The sequence below is a fragment of the Calonectris borealis genome, chromosome 14 (genome assembly GCF_964195595.1).
Source record: "Calonectris borealis chromosome 14, bCalBor7.hap1.2, whole genome shotgun sequence".
Taxonomy (NCBI): domain Eukaryota; kingdom Metazoa; phylum Chordata; class Aves; order Procellariiformes; family Procellariidae; genus Calonectris; species Calonectris borealis.
In genome coordinates, this window is record NC_134325.1 from 4,731,589 (window position 1) to 4,747,787 (window position 16,199).

A 16,199-nucleotide genomic window follows, 5' to 3' on the forward strand; every position below is an offset into this window, starting at 1 on the left:
GGCTCTCCTCAGGAGCGGCCGTTGTGTCGCAGGGGTTTACCACAGCCGGGCGGCCCCAAAACTGACGGGGAACGGGCTGCCCTCACACCACCTCCCACCCTCGGACAAGAAGATCCAAGAGTCAACCCCAGCTTCTGGCTCAACCAGGCTTTTATTGCTGTGCTTCAAACGTAACAGTTCTGAGCATATCGATACAAAACAAAACACGATCGTTTCAGAAACCAAAGCATTGCGATCCTCTCAAAAACAGCAGCAGCCTCTTCGTTCCCACTGAACAGCACGGTCCTGCCTCACACGAAGGGAAGTGTAAGCTGGAGCTCCTTGCTCTCAAGCTGGCATCCGGTGCCCGAGTTTAATATGCAACTCAAAAGACCTTAGTGAGCATCACAACCAGAGTCCGTGTTAACACCGATGGTGTTAAATCACTTCCAGCTCCCCGCGTGAAGGTGAGGAGGATATCAAGTCCATGCCATCACTTTTACTAGCAGTTTGTTGACGTCCTCATTTACAGGAAGTTTGTAGACATATATATGTACACAGGAGCATTTTTGAAGTTCATCGTAAACATTAATCTGTAGCTTCTAATTTACTTATAATGTTATTACTTTTTAAAGTGTTCAATACATTATCATAAGCCTTGGTATCTAGATACTTTAACTCATCCAGTAACTTAATAATAGATTGTTTCTCTCCCAATGTGTTTTTCCAGGTGAGAAGCATCTGATAAGATTGCTCTTCTATATCGTTAGGAAAGTCATGAATAATTTTAGCAATATCATTTTCCTGCAGATGCGTTCTCATAAGCCGCTTCCATTTTTTCCGTGGTACTTCATTTATAAACGCCCAAAAGCTATCTCTCAGTTCTGAAAGAAAAAACACACAAGACACATGAGCTTAGGTTTTAAAATACAGATTTTTTTTCATAGCTAATGTACATGCTTTCCTATTAATTTTCAGCCAATACATGCACAGACCAAACAGCAGCAGCAAGGCCAAGTTTGGCACCTAAGAAGCAGCAGGACAAATAGTTTTCCTACTGAATGATCTTGAAAGCAGCTAAAGGTATCAGTCTACATATCTCAAAAATGGTCTCTTAAGACAAGACACCATCAAGTAAAGGTGATTTTGAGGAAGGTTTCATTGGCCTGCATGTCTTCACTTAAGCTTAATAGGGCTACTCAACAGTAGGCTTTAACTACTTCACTATGCTACTGGTATAGGTTTGCCACACCAAGACCAGCATGAGCAAAACCCGTCACTTGGACATCCAGCACATCAACTTGCTGGGTACAGGTAGATGTATGGGGATTCGATGCAGTCTTCCATGGGAGTGGACATTCGACAGAAAGATCTCCTGCTCTGACCTACACGTCACTCGTTAAGGCAGAGTACTCTGCTGCAATGCAGACTTGTTTAAAACATACAAAAAAAAGTTGTACCATTCTTATTCTTAAAAGCATGACTGCACTTTGCTGCTGTGCAGAAGAGCCATGCTTTAAAGTAGAACAATTCGCCACAGGGATTACAACTTCTCTCAAAAGTAGTAATAATCCTGTTTCAGCATATTTTACAATACACTGAAAGCCTTACAGTTCTAAGCAATATTCATTAGCCTCCCTACACTGTTCCTTAAGTAGACTAAAGTCAACAGGAAAAAAACAAATTCCAAGTCCTGCCAATTTATGGAATACTTACCTTTTTGAGATAGATCTTTAACAATTATTCGACACTTTGGTTCTCGTACCTGTAATACAAAGTTGGACTGTTACTCCAACATATCAGAGAGATTCACTGATGATTATTCCTGAGCTACTTGATAGCTTGCTTCTACAGCACACACGCCAATAAGGGGGAGGGGAGCAGATTTCACATCACAGCTGGAAGTATTTGAGTAAAGAAAATTGCATGTTGAAACAGCCATGCTACTAGCTCTGAAGTGACGGAACAAGGCAACACATTTGCTGCTATTGCAAAAGAATAGCTTCTGTGTAAATATTGAACAGGGAGATGAGAGAGGCAGAGCAGATTAAACAAGGGACTGAAGCTTTCTTTCCCAAGATATCACTTCCCATGCTTTCTGTTACATCTTTAAGGCAAAGCCTCCTCTTCCCTATCATTCTGCCTGAAAACGGCATCTATCAGTCAAGGAACAGTTAAGAACTCAACTGAAACTACATGTGTATCAGAGAAAACAGGATCATAATTTCACACACACACACTTACCATACGATTTGCTGGCATCCTACCACTTGGTACATTAGACGGGGCATTCTGATGAAAAGCAAGATTCTGCCCAGTTTTTGCTGGTATTGAAGACTCAGTGATCCTCCTCCAGCACCTTTTCATGTGGCGTCTCCAGCCCCCGTGCAGGATGGTGCCCCGCTCAGAAAGCGCAACACTGTTTTCCTCTGGTGATGTGTTTTTTACTTCCAAGTTAATGTTGATTTGTGCTTGGTCCTCTGGGCTCTCACCAGAGTTCTCACCCTCTGGGTTGGCTGCGTTATTTGCAGGTGTCTCCAATTCCGGTAAAATCAGGCTTTCAGTACTGCCCTCAGAATCCTGTAAAGAATAAGAACATATTTTAAGATATGTTTCATAGGCAGGCCTTTAAAGACAGTCTGGAGGAAGAAAACAGAATACTTGAAGTCCCCAGATGTCAGACAAATAATAGGAGAGCTGCTAATTTGGCAAAGTTACAAACATGCAAAAATTACAGCCTTTATAGACTTGGACTTCAAATGGTTTCAGAGCCTAAACTCTCCGCTTCACTGGCTGTTCCGCTCCCACTGGACCACGGGATAAGGCTCACAGGCTACCTCCAGAACAAATGCAGGAAACTTTTCCTAATGTTTTCACGGGCGTGTATTGCTGCTTGCTCCTCTCTAGGTATGGAAGGTATGCACTCCTGCTGAGGCAGAAGGAAATTGAATTGCCTTGCTGCACCTGAGCTGGCTTAACAGCAACAGGGGCCTCAAGCCTATTGTTGTATCAAGGCTGATGCTCTCAGAGCTTTTGCTGAGCTGATAATAGCCATCAGCTCCATGTAAGTGCACTAGCTTGGGCTTTTTTTGGCTGGATTAGTTTTCCTGGCAGATTCACAAACTAGAATCAGTTGAAAGAAGCCAGTGAGCACCAGTGCACAGGGCATAGCTTTTGTGAGGGGACAAAGAGGGAAGCAAGCGAGGAGGGCTGCATCGTTTTTAGCGTTGTCAATACATTAAACAAGCATATGCCAGGGAGTATAGCTCCAACTCATCAAGAGCAATACAAGTACAAAGCAGACCAGCATCTATCTAGCATATCAGCTAGGGCTAAAACTGGAAAGCTTTAGGAATTTTTTTTTAAAGGTGGAAAATGAGGGCGAGGAGCGACTGTTTTTCCAATGGGACTTGTGTTTGTTAAGGTACAGTTCCCCCATGAGTGTAAGCCAGTGTGATTTCTGTTTGCACAAGGTCAGTGACCCACGTGTGTCACCACCACATGACCAACATGCATAAGCAGGGATGTAAGGGGAACCACCCCATGCATCACACATGTTGTACAGTTGTACATCACCCTCATTGAATCCACTTTCTATTTAAGGGTGCAAACAGGTTGAACGAGTTGATCCTATTTATACAGAACCGTTCTTAAATAGATAACTGAGCGACCGAAGGCACACAGCATGGCTGACTAATAGCTGCTGCTCTATTTTGAAATGAAATAAGGTATCAGCAGTATTTTTTTTTTTTTTTTACAGCAGTATAAATTTACTAGTACTTTGGAAAGGACAGTGTGTTGGGTCAAGACACCTGGTCTCAGGACTGCATCAGTGTAACTCTCCTTAGCAAATAAGATTTTTGTTACAGTAGCAGGAACACTTCAAGTGCACAGACGTTGCAACTCAAGTCTGTGACAACTCTTACATCAGAGCTAAGCGTCACCATGCACTGATTTGTGATTGCATTATTCTACTACCATTTTATTCAAAATAAAGAGATGTTATATTTGCCTATTCCTATGCTACAGCATTTTGACCAGCTTTTCTGTCACATTTCTTCATCAGCTTCTACGAATACACGAAGTGCTGCAAATCTGGCCAGGGCGTGGAGGGAGACACAACCCAACAAAAACCCATGGGTGATTCACATATTTGAGCCACTTATGAACCTTAAAAAAGAGAAGAGTTTAAGGTGATGTTTTTAACAGATCTTTCAATTCTGTTTCTTCAGTCTTCAAGTATTTGTGACATAATTAAGATGCATTTAATTACTTGAAATGTCTAACTAGTAAGATTAGACAAGAGCTCACGCACCGGGTGAGAAGTGTGTGCATTGGGTGGGGGAGAAGAAAGGCAGCAGGGAGAAGAAGGTGCTGTACACATGCTACGAGAGGAATCTGGGTGCTTTTCTTAGATCCTCATCAAGAAAAACATTTGTTTTACAGTTGCTATTACACATCATTAGCTACACTAGTGAAGACTGAGCTCATTTTTGCATCACTCTGCTGTTAGGAGTGTAGCTTCTAAATAGAGAAGCTAAAGCTGGACTAGCTAAATACAAGCTAGTTTTGTATTTATCTTGCAAAATGCTAGACTAGCAATAATCTTTTTAGACTGAAACAGTAAGGTTCTGAAAGAGTGTTTGACTAGAGGAGGCCAGGGTGAACCTAGCTTTAAAGTGGAACATATGCCAGCAGCCAGCCTTAGCTTGGTAAACCCTTTTCAGGGATGTCCTTCTGAACTGATATGCTCTGAGCCCTGAACCCCTTGTCTTATGGGACTGCCTAGGACCAAGAAGTTAGACTGCCAGGTCCTGGTCTGTAGCTTGTGACATGAGCCCAAAGGCAGGAAGACTCGGTCACTTTGCTGGATCAAGATGAGCAAGTCTTATGAACAAGTAATGTTGTAGTCAAAATGCAAGGAAAGCTAAAACACCACCAGGCAGGGAAGCGATAGCTGACATTGCCTGGCGAATACACGCATGAAGCGGCAACGGACTAATTGGATCAAGGCATCACTTGGAGACAGTTTGAAGTGAAAGCTTGCACTTAGCCTAATTTTTTTCCACTTTCAAAACATCCTGGCCACAGGCTCTGGAATGTTTCCAGGGGATGTACTGGAAAGGCCAACTGCAGTGGACACATGCACCTAATGAATGCATCAGGCCCTTGCTAACATCTGGCCCTGTATGAATCACAACTTGTTGCATCACAGGAACGCATCCTACCAGATATCTACCACGAGACAAAAATTGAGCGCCATGTATTGGGTACAATTAAGCTGCACAAAACTGAGATGAAACACTTGATCCATCATATACTTACCAGACCTTTCTCTGCATCTTTATCAGTTGAAGCAGCTGGAAAACAAGATAAATGTCTAAGAAACTTCTAGGAATTACAGCAACTTAAACATAGTTGAATTCACACAAGATTTATATGCAGTAGACGCATTCGTAACACAAACCAAAGCTCTGTCATACATCTCATGAGAGTACTACCCTTAGCTTCCACCAGCAGCACAAACACTGTGCCTTCATACAGGGGATGAAGAGTCCTGCCTAGTAAAATACAGATCACAAGATGCAGTTTGGCTTTTGAGCCACTCTTTCAACCTCCCCTCCCTCCAGCTTATGCTTATTAGCATTTTTGTGGGTTATTGCAAGACAAAAGAGAAGGCAGAAATTGTTTTTACTGCAATACAATCAGTAAGACATGATTTGAACAAAGTTAACATTCAAAATTCAGAATAATTTTCAACATTATTTAACTAAACTAGTTGCAAAACCACTTTAATATGCAGTAGTGGAAAGAAAAGTTTCTCAAGAAAACATCTCCATTTCCACTACAAACATAAAATGAATTCACACAGGATTTATCAACCTAACATTCACGTTAACAGGCTCAAATGATGAAAAGACAAGAAGTTGTAGAAAAAATCTCCACAGCCAAACACAGTGAATGAAAGTAGTTAATGATCTAATCAGTTGCTACTTCTTGCCCCATACACCTGAGCTCACGCACAGATTTTTCTCACTCTTTGCCAAATACAATGCAAACAGATAGGAAAAGTCCTTTTAAGGACCTTATGCTAATCCCGTTTTGAAGCAAAGGCATCTGTCAGCAAAGTAGGAAAACTCGTAGTTAAAGTTTATGCATGTTATTTACTGAACAAAACTAGTTTCCATTATATGTTATTTAATTAAATCACATACTAAATGAGTTAGAATTTAAACAGGTCCCCTACAAGGTAACACAAAAATCAGGGATAGCCTTAGTGCATGCTTTGCCTAGTTCTGAAAAGTTTATGGATAGTAATCAAGCAGTTACCTTTATCACTCTTCAGCTTTTTAATTACAAAGAGCAGCAACAAACCACCACCACCACCAAAAATAATCACAATAATCCAAACAAGAGCTGTGCTTCCTGCAAAGGAAAAAGGAATAAAATTAGTACTGAAGCAATCCCCAAACAAGATATTCTGAAGTGCAAGTCTTTCCTGCTGTCCTAGAGAACAACCTAAGCTCAGCACTAGTACAATGACCCAGCTCGCTTATCCTGGAAAAGGCACTGGGACTATCAACTGACCTGAACATGCAAGTACTCATTCGCGCTGCACATCGTTATCCCAAAGACAGCGGGGGATTCTGTACAGAGCTGCAATACAACAATACAACTTCTACAAGGCTTTCTGAAGAGACATTTAAGAAGAGTGGGAAACAAGTATGCAAAAGATGACAGCAAGCTTCAGGTGCTGTAGCTTTGGTAGCATCAGTTCCTTGTTTCTCTAGTCTGGCAGAAGCTATCTACCAGCAGAAGAGAAAGCCACTCCATGCGCAGCTTCTCAGACATAGAAAACATGAAAGAAATCTCTGTACTATCCATAACTTTCAACAGTGTCACTGTTGCAACTTTGAAAACCCTGGTGATACATGTAGCTTTTCAGCGAGTGAAATTTCAGATGGTTTGTCACTCCAACCCCTTCGAGAACTTGTCTCTAGCCCGTAATCTCCAGACCAAAATACAGAAGCTCTTAAACATGTTACAGTAGTTCAAGCCGCTGTTTTACAGACTGCTCTGGTGTTATTAGCCTGAAGCCACAGACCCAACAGACCAAGCTGAGTGGTATTTGTGTACCAGACCTTGATCGGGTAAGCCACATCCTAGGTCCATAGTAGCATTGCAATTCTGCACAATTTCTTTCCCTTCCGGACACCTGAAGTGGATGGCAACACAGGGTTGTATCAACATTTCCAGAGTAATATGCAGCTCTGCCCAGGCCTGGTTTTTTTTCAGGCAGAGCTTAGAGACATGAACAGAACATGCATAAACAGATAACTGTTAGAAGTGCACCTTTAAACAACCCAAGATAATACTACAAGGTTAAGTAGAAGCAAAGCAGATAAAGCTCATGTATGTTAGCCTCTAAGTGGCAGCAAAAAAAACCCAGAGTAGATGCATTATTCATGCACAATTAGTTTCCTTCAACAGGTGGTTCTACCTCCCGAAATTTTGGGCTGGCTGCTACAAAGCTCATTCAAGTGTGTACGTGGGGAAGTACTAATCTGAAGACACAAAAAGTGTAAGCTCACAGCCATAAGCTTTCCCAGAAGGAAGAGAGTCACTTATATTCATTATCAAACTTACACTGTACTGCATCTCTGACATATTTCACAGCCCTCGGCAGGGCAGAAATACCCTTGTTTGCATTGGCATTCGGTATCATGCGTCAGAGTACAGGGTCTTAAAGTTATCTGATCTAAAAATAAAATATAAGTTAAAAAGTAAATATAAAAGTTGTGACACTCTACAACTGTGCAAAAATTATACTCAGGCCATAAAGGCAATTTATTTGTAAGTTCAATATTGTCAATGACTGGAAATGCAAAAAACCAGGGGACCAGGCTTTCCACATTAAAAAAGGGGAAAAGGGTTAAGGTTTCATCAAAATTGTGCTTGGTACCCTCTTTGCACTGTCTGCACGGCAAGCATTCTTCCAAGCCGTTCTCATGAGCGGTATAATCCTCTCCTTCGGTGCAAGGGACACATCCTCCTCTCAAATGCGGAGCACTGCAGTGCTGAGCAACGTAAGTACCTGCGGAAGAGGAGAAGCAGCAGCAGCAGCAGTCTCAAGGGATCATTTAACAGGCAGAGGACTGTAACAGGATGTTACAACACGGAGCCAGTTTTGGTGAAAGTTCAACCCCTCCTTGCCAGCGAGCAGCGTGCCACATGAACCCAGCGGCGCAGCAGGGTTGGGAGGCACGTTTGCAGCTTGCGGCTCAGGCAGGGAGTGGTGGCAAACGAGGCATTCAGCCAGGCCTCTGCCGGGACACACCGGGGATGACGATGACTCATTGCGGCAGCTGAGAGTCACCCACGTGGCCAGCGCCATCTCCTCTGAAGGAGCATGGCGGGCACAGGGAGAATTGCTTGGAACCACCTCTCTTTTCCTTCGTCCGAATTATCTTTCAATACACCCGATAGCCCTCCGATATTATCTAAGGGCAGGGTGCTTCTTGGCACAAAGCTTGTTAACTCTGCACACATTGAGCAAGGAGGGGAGAGCAAAGGCAAACCAAAGTTTTACCTACAGGTACAGAAATACCAGAATTCCCCTAAGTCTGTTCTTTGTGCTAACTAAAGTTTTGGTTTTTTAAATAAAACACTACCACCCGACTTTGAACACCTCATCCTCAACAGCGGGCAGAGGTTTCCTGGCTTGCTGCCAAGGCACCTCTCCCAGTCATCACCTATTGTGCAAGGGGCACTCGCTTCAAAATGGAGCCCAGCCTTAACAGCACCAAGAAGCCACCACAACTCCAACCTGGCTTACACTTTCACAGGATGCAGTGTAAAAAACAACAGTGACGCAGTCAGCTCCATGGGGATAAAACCATGGCTGTTATCAGCTATGGCTGCCTGAAGTCTTACCTGCTGGACAAGATACGCAGCAGTGACCTTCATGTAAGTATTCTCCCTCCCCGCAGTCCCCTGCTCCGGTTCCAGGCATTATCAGCAGCGTAACCTAGAGCAGAGTCAAACAGGTGTTTGAGTGATTCATCCTCCCGGGACACGATAACATCTCGGGGAGATGTTCCTGTAAAGACTTGAAAACACATTCAGAAGTTCATGGGAAGCCACAAAGGAAACCCAAACTAATTTCTGTTAAGTGTGCCGCTCACAGCGGTAATTACAATCACAAAGCTGGGGTTAGAGCAGCACCGTGCAGCGGCTGATGGGTTTTAGGCAACTATTGCCCCAGATCCACGCCTCCATTTTAAACTTCTATTTTCTTTTTAACTAATTCACTGCAATCGAACTTCAGAGGCCGAGGTTTCTGCCTTGTGCAAGGGGTTCGTTTCTCCCTCCTCCCGTCTTTTTAATTCAGGAGGGTCAGTATTAGTCTTCCTCCAGCAAATTGGAGGAAACGCCCCAGAGATCCCATCCAACATTTCTCTCTGGCTCTGTAATCTTCATCAGAAGGCAAGTAGTTGAGTCATTAACAAAAATAACTCACTGTAGCCACAGGAGCATTAGGAACTTTTTTTTTTTTTTTTTTTTTAAGGACCCCCTGCGGGATGCGCACCCCTCGGCAAGCCTCCAGCAGAGCGGAGCGGGGCGCCGGGCGGGGAGAGTCAGCCGGGCGCTTCGCGGAGGCGAGCGGGGAGCTCAGAGGCCGCGGCTTCGGGCCACCGAGGTACATCTCTCACTTACAGCACGCACGCGAGAGAAAGTGGTGAAACAGAGGCAGGAGGAGGGGAAGGGAGGGCCGCGGAGCTCCCCGTCGCTAATTGTCATCAGCGGCCGATTTCTAAGCTGAAATCGAGAGTCCCCACTCCCCGCCTCCCGCAGCTCCGCTCTTTCAACTCTCTCCCTGGGGGACCGAAAATCTTCCCCATAATCGCGTGTTTTAGAAAACCACCATTTTCACAATTAGATAACGTGAGGGCTATTAAAGAGCTCACTCCTGACTTGTAATTTTCTTCTTCCCGAGGAGAGAGGGAGGGCGGCAGCGCTTGCGCCAGGGAGAGACTCGGGAGAGGCGCCACCTGCCCCCACCCCCTCAGGGGACTCCCCGCAACCCGGGGCTGAGTTTAGGGCTGGGTTTACCCCCACGGCAGCTGCGCTTAATTATCCTTTTTAGGTTAAGGAGAGCTGCGTTAACACGGGATTCCCGAAACTTCAGGCAACACGAAATAAAAGTTAAGAGAAGTTACTAAAGTCTCTTGAGGCAGAAGAGGGTAGAAAACCCCGCAAGGCTCCTCCACGCTGGACTTTTCCCCCTCTCAAAAGGAGGGATTTGAGGGCTGGCTGCGGCCAGGCGGTGAGCAGGCGGAGGACGAGCCCCTGCCCGCAAAGAGCGGCCCCGGCCAGAAATTGCCTCCCAGCCAGAGATTGCCCCCCGGCCCCGGCACTCACCAGCAGCAGCCCCGCCACCCCTCCGGCTCCCATAGCAGCACCCGGCGCGGCCGCGCTGTGCTCCCCGCTCCTCTCGGCACGTCCTCGGGGCGGTGCCGCCCCGCTTTATCCGCCCCCGGGGCGGGCCGCGGCCGCCCCCCGCCCCCGCCGCTCCGGGGCTTCAGAGCCCTCGGGGAAGAGAAGCAGGACAACCGGGGAGCGTGTGCCGCATCAGCACACTGCCCACCCCCTGGAGTCAGGGAGAACCACGTCGTGCGTTAGGCCATGCCCTGGTACCAGGCTTGGCACCTATTAGGGGCAGGAGGAAACCGTGTCAGGAAGTGGCCCGATTCGTGCCTCTCCGCCCAAAGCTCACGTGTTGTTGCCGAAGGGCTACACGCTGATCACGAAAAGGAGGGGGCAAGGGATGGAAGGAGAATTTTTCCAAAACCACACAAACTGGGTGCATAACTGGGTTTTCTGAAGCCTTGAAAGGGTTCTCAACTTTTTCACCAGCAGGTTTTCCTCCTAGAGAAATAACAACATTTCTGGCCGTGATTTTCCTCAAGAATACCTTTCATCCTCCATATGCACTGGCATGTAGAAACGTTCACCTCCAGATGTTGAAATTGGATTAAAATTAATGGCACAAAGATTTATAGATTGTTCCTTTTTGGATTATTTTTTAATCCCCTATGGCAACAGCAGTAAATGTTGGAAACTCCTCCTCTGCTGATGCATAGTTAGTTTATGTAGGTTAATACTTTTTCATTGAACTGCTCCTCTCGTGGTAACTGCGTTTGTTTTATTTAACTGCAGTAACAAGTCCCAGTGAAATCCCTGTGGGTGCATAGTTTGATAAAATGGAAACGATCCAAAGAATTTCAAGCATTCGCTTCAAACCTGCTGAAGGCTTCCTGTTCAGCACTGCTTCTCTTTGATTCAGGTGGGTTTGGGGATTTATTTATTTTTTTTAGTAACTATTTCTCAAAGCCAGTACACATTTGTACCCAAGAGATGTAAATATCCCTGCAGAAGAGGAGAGGCTCCTATCAGTAACTCAAATACGTGGTCCCACAAGGGGATGTGTGTGCTGAGCACAGCTGTGCTGACAGGCCAGAGATGTGCTGACTTGCTGAAGCATTCAAAGGGAGATTTAGGCAGGAAATTAGCAGACGTGTTTGCACAGCGTTAGGAGCGAACGCTTTCAAGGTGCATACGCGACTTTGCATAGCCAGGCAGGCATTGCTAGCGGCTGGACATTCTTTCACAGGCAGAGGCCACGGGGACCCCCTCCCACCGAGGTCTACGCCGCACGTGGCACGGGTCAGACTTCCTCACAAAGGAGTGGCTAGGATGACGTCCTTCAAAAAGGCACCCTGTCCAGACTGATAATGTTGGCATTCTTCAAGGATGATTCCTCAGGGATGAAGAATCCTTTGGTTTTCTGGAGACTTTTGCTAATAATGAAATCACTCTCACCCTTTATTATTTGTGATCTATTTCTTGAATCTCGGCTTCCAGATGCTGGCTCTTATCCTGTCCGTTCATGTCAGAGAGTTGTGGTTCTCTCCATGGAACTATCTAACATCATGAAGTTACCTTATCAAGAACTATGTATCATCATCAAGTTACTCTATCATCAAGTTACCTCCTTAATATAAAGGTTTTCTAAGTCCAAGACAAGTCTGTACATTTACGTGCACGACAGTGAAAATCAAGGCAACCACTTTTCTTTCTATTTTGAGGAAGTTGCTACAATTAGAAGACATGGACAATTTGAGGCAGAGGGGTATCAAAATGCTATTGCTGTTCTACCTTATGGCCTATGTCTGAGATTCTTGATGGCCTTTTCCTGTAGCTTTTCCTCTAAAAAGCATGGCCTAAGAGTTATTTACTTGTAAAATGCTATAAAACACAAAACCAAGTTCAAATACACAAACAATTTCTCAGATAAACTGCCACTGAAAGTTGTGTGTAGTTTTATTTCAACATATCAAGCACAAACAGGTTTCCCCTAACTGGGGAATATGACGAGGAATGTACTTAAAAATTTGGAAACATTTACATTGAAAGATAGCCCAGACTGGCACCACCACTAAGTATTTTAAGGCTGTATATATAGCAGTACTTACCACTTGGAACTACTTCAGGCCAGAAAAGAAAGGCTTAGTATTGTCCGCAGTCTACAGAAAATATTGCAAATCTTTAAAAAATGGTGTAAAATAGGAAGACTATTAACAGAGTTGAACAATGCAGTGGCAAAACCCTTCCTCCTTCCTGACCTTTGACAATAAATGTGCCTATGACCGAACACACGTACACCTATATCGCTCCCGTCCTTCTCACCTATCCTGGGGCAGTGGATTCCTCTCTACAATGCTAGTGTGTGATATTATAAAACAGCCATATAGCAAATAATAACAATAATAAGAAGTGACCAGGTTTTACGAACAGGCGTGTCTGACGTTACACTCGGGCCTGGTCCGGGACACCAGTCAGCTTTGTAACCAAACGAGGAGCTTTCACTGAATACTTCCCATTTCCTAAAGAGGAATGGCTCTAGGAAATTGTGCATATTTACAGTTCCCGTGGAATGGAAAATAAAACACATCCTGAGGTCCCATTCTGTGTGTGCTGACAAAACAAATCATGACTTAATATCCCGGGGGTGGATTTTTTGGACCAAGTGTGCTCCCTCCCATAATTAAAGGCAGCCGGACAGGCACCGTGGACATCAGTTCTTTACAGCTCCCCAGCTGCACTCCCTCATTCGCAGAGCTATGAACCAGGCCGGCGTGACCTTTCCAAAATGCTGGGGTGTTTACCATTTTGGGGGTACCAATACTGCTGGGTAATTATTAATTGCATCAGAAAATGACAAGACATAGAAAACAAATTGCACAATTAAAGCTACATTTGGCTTCAGCATTAAGGCCCGTACAGGTTAAGAGGTCCTTGAAGATGTACATGTAAAAGGCAAAAATGACACAATCTGCAGGAACAACGTTTTGCAGGTTCCTAGGTCCCTTTTTAACCTCATTTTTCAACTTTCTTCCACCTCCGCCGCGTTGGTTCTAAAGTGCTTTGGTGCCTCCCTGGGCTCCTTGCGCGAGTGGCCCCCTTCCTGCAGCCAGTAATCGTTATTGCTGCCAAACGTAGTGATTTTATTTGAAGACATAATTAATGAATAGTTGACACGTAAGAAAGATGCAGAGGAGAAACCAACAGCGAGAGTCCAGGAGGAAGCTTTCAGAAGAGACCTTCCTGTGGAAGGACTTTTTGTTCAGAGCACTGAGGTTTCTGGAAAAGAAAGCAGTACATTTATTTGGGTGTCGTAGGGAGGCGTGCATTCACACGTGTGCGCGTACCCAGAGCTTCCACAGCGGGAGGGATCCCTGTACTTCAGAGACACCCTCACGGGTACAGCACTGTGCTCTGCAGACTTTACCTCCCCTCTTTTTAACAGAAAGATAAGTATTTCTGGCTGCTGCTGGATCAGGCAGAGCAAGCTGGTTGGCATGAGAAGGTGTAAGGGCACAAACCCCAAGAAATCTCTTCATCCAGCACCCACTCACAAACCCATGCCCTAACCTTCCCAAATACAAGAACTTGCCCTGGATAATCCCAAGAGCAGCAAAGAAAAGCTAAAGCCATATCACTGATGGCTCCGGCATCCAGAATGGTGGGCCTCATGTGTGATCCCACCCCACGGAAGCCTCAGGAGGGCTGGATAATACTCCTCATGCAGAGGGGAATCAGCAGGGCTCCCTGGAGCAGATGTAGCACTTAATACCTCCCCTGCCCTCCCCACAGGAGTCTGCGGTGCAAAGCCCTTTGCCAGCAGCAGGTTAAGCAGGTGTGCTCACTGCTTACCTCAGACAGCAACTAGCATTTTGTACAAAAAGTGGGAATGTAGTTCTTTTCACTCATGGAGCCCGGTTTTCAGAGCACACGCCTGCATCTCTGCAGCAAACTGAGCAAATTCGTAACATACGTGATGAGAAGGGAGACCCCATGCCTCCTTGCCCAGCAGAAATTTTATAGCCAGGATCTGGCCCAGCCCCTCCCAACTGCTGCAGCTGTTTTGCAGCTGGGAGTGCCAAGAGATGCTTAACACGCTGAGGTGATGCTTTTTGCCCCGTAAAGATAGTCTTAACAGGAAGAGATTTCCTCACTGTTTCAAGTATGGGGTGGCTTTGCCCTTCCGGTATGTTAATAGGTTACCTATTGAAACAGTTGTTAACTGCACCCCTGCAGCTAGTAAGGACGCTCCAAAGGCCGCAGTGGAGGAGTTAAATGCCGCAATTTATTTTTAGCCCATTAAGATCATTGATTTGATGAGAGACAATGGTTACCTGTGTATGTCCTGTTGGGCTCTCTGTAGGGATAAGACAGCTGAATGTATTTCCTTCAGGTGATTCATTTCTTTCCCGCACTGAGCACACAGGCTTTCAAACCCTGCAGCAAAGTATTGAAGGACATTATGTTTTGCATCACCATCTCTGGTGGTGGTGATGAAACACAAACCAGGTTCACTCAGCAAGCGGCTGGCTGTGATCAAATTGTCACGGCCAGGGGGGACATCTCAGGAGGAAACCTGGCGAGAAGGAGACAGCGGACATAATATTCCACCCCAAAGACACAGGTCAATGGAATGGGTCCTGTGACACTGGCCTGGGGCTCCTTCTTGGCTCTCAGGAAACAATTTTTGCAGCGTCCTCCCCAGCTGAGGGGAGGGGAATGGAGTGCTCACACCTGCCTCCATCTCTGAAACATTCAAGGTCACCTCCGACAAAGGCTGAGAAAAGGGGATGAGAAACGAAGCCTGTTTCCTGTCTGTCAATTGGAATGTCCGTGTATGTTTCCAACATGTTTGTGCCAGGAGTTGGGACGCCCTTGTTGGCATAAGGGATATGTTGGATAGCATAAGGCAGAAAGAGAAGCAGAAGTACATACGGAGAATAGAAAATTAGAACGTTCTCTGTTTGCCTGTGGGCTATGGGCTCACGTCATTAACTGGGCTGGGAAATGTCCCAGGCCTGGCTCAAGGAATAAGGTACCGAGGGAAGAACATTAAAGCCTGACCCAGTGATACCCAAATACTTGCCATCATCATCTGAGAGCTCCTGCACTGATTCTGGCGTCGAACAGCTGCTCTCTGTATTCTGGCTGTGGTTGGACGGCTGATCACTGGTTTTGCGGCGCCTGCAGTCTTTGGCAGACCTCTGGATAAAACAGGGATTAAAAGAGACTCGGTCACTGTCAAATTGAAGACTCTTGTGTTTGGCTTTAAACAAAATAATTCGGGGTTCTGGGAAATATCTGTGAGATTGTGAAGTTTGATTGCTTTCTCAGCAACTCCTCGTAGTTGGACTCCTGGCAGCTACTTAAGGATATTACACACATGCCCCATACAGAAGCATTTCCTCAAATGATAACATGCTTAAGAGACCCATCCAAATTTTTCTTGTTGTAGCTTTAAGTGGTACACACTAGTGAAGAACTTTACAGTTCTTTTGCTGAGTTGCGTACCCAACAACCAGAGACAGAAGAGAAAGGATGAAAAGAGGAAAAATTTAGAATCAAATTTCCCAGGGAAGATTTTTCAGAGGGTGCCTGAAGGCAGAACTTTTATGCCTAATTTCTTAATGCACTTTGGAGAGTTTCTCCCTCTCTCTGAGATGGGTAAACCAAACACATTGATTCAAACTTCTCACTGGAGGGTCTGAAAAGCAGTTATGAACCTCAACTTTCATAACTTCAGAGACATTCAGATTTGGGGTATTATAAAAGAAAAGTCTATGTACATAACAAGA

General features: G+C 45.2%; 2 protein-coding genes across 2 annotated transcripts in view; both read right to left on the reverse strand.

Annotated features, from left to right (window-relative positions):
• Positions 1-132: 132 nt before the first annotated feature.
• On the reverse strand, positions 133-10,475 carry LOC142088088 (uncharacterized). The gene is made up of 10 exons (XM_075163036.1): positions 10,402-10,475; positions 8,914-9,007; positions 7,943-8,074; positions 7,627-7,738; positions 7,122-7,195; positions 6,310-6,405; positions 5,305-5,339; positions 2,224-2,559; positions 1,696-1,744; positions 133-863 (listed from the first exon to the last, which is right to left on the reverse strand). The coding sequence occupies exons 1-10, from the start codon at positions 10,432-10,434 to the stop codon at positions 568-570; spliced, it is 1,257 nt and encodes a 418-aa protein (XP_075019137.1). The 5' UTR covers positions 10,435-10,475; the 3' UTR covers positions 133-567.
• A 1,870-nt stretch (positions 10,476-12,345) lies between these two features.
• Positions 12,346-16,199, reverse strand: part of OSBPL5 (oxysterol binding protein like 5) — a 179,814-nt gene continuing 175,960 nt past the window's right edge. Inside the window, exons 20-22 of the mRNA XM_075163037.1 lie at positions 15,491-15,608; positions 14,739-14,841; positions 12,346-13,683 (exon numbers count right to left, since the gene is read on the reverse strand). Coding sequence (XP_075019138.1) covers positions 13,548-13,683; positions 14,739-14,841; positions 15,491-15,608 — 357 coding nt within the window. The 3' untranslated portion in view covers positions 12,346-13,547. The remainder of the gene's footprint in view (positions 13,684-14,738; positions 14,842-15,490; positions 15,609-16,199) is intronic.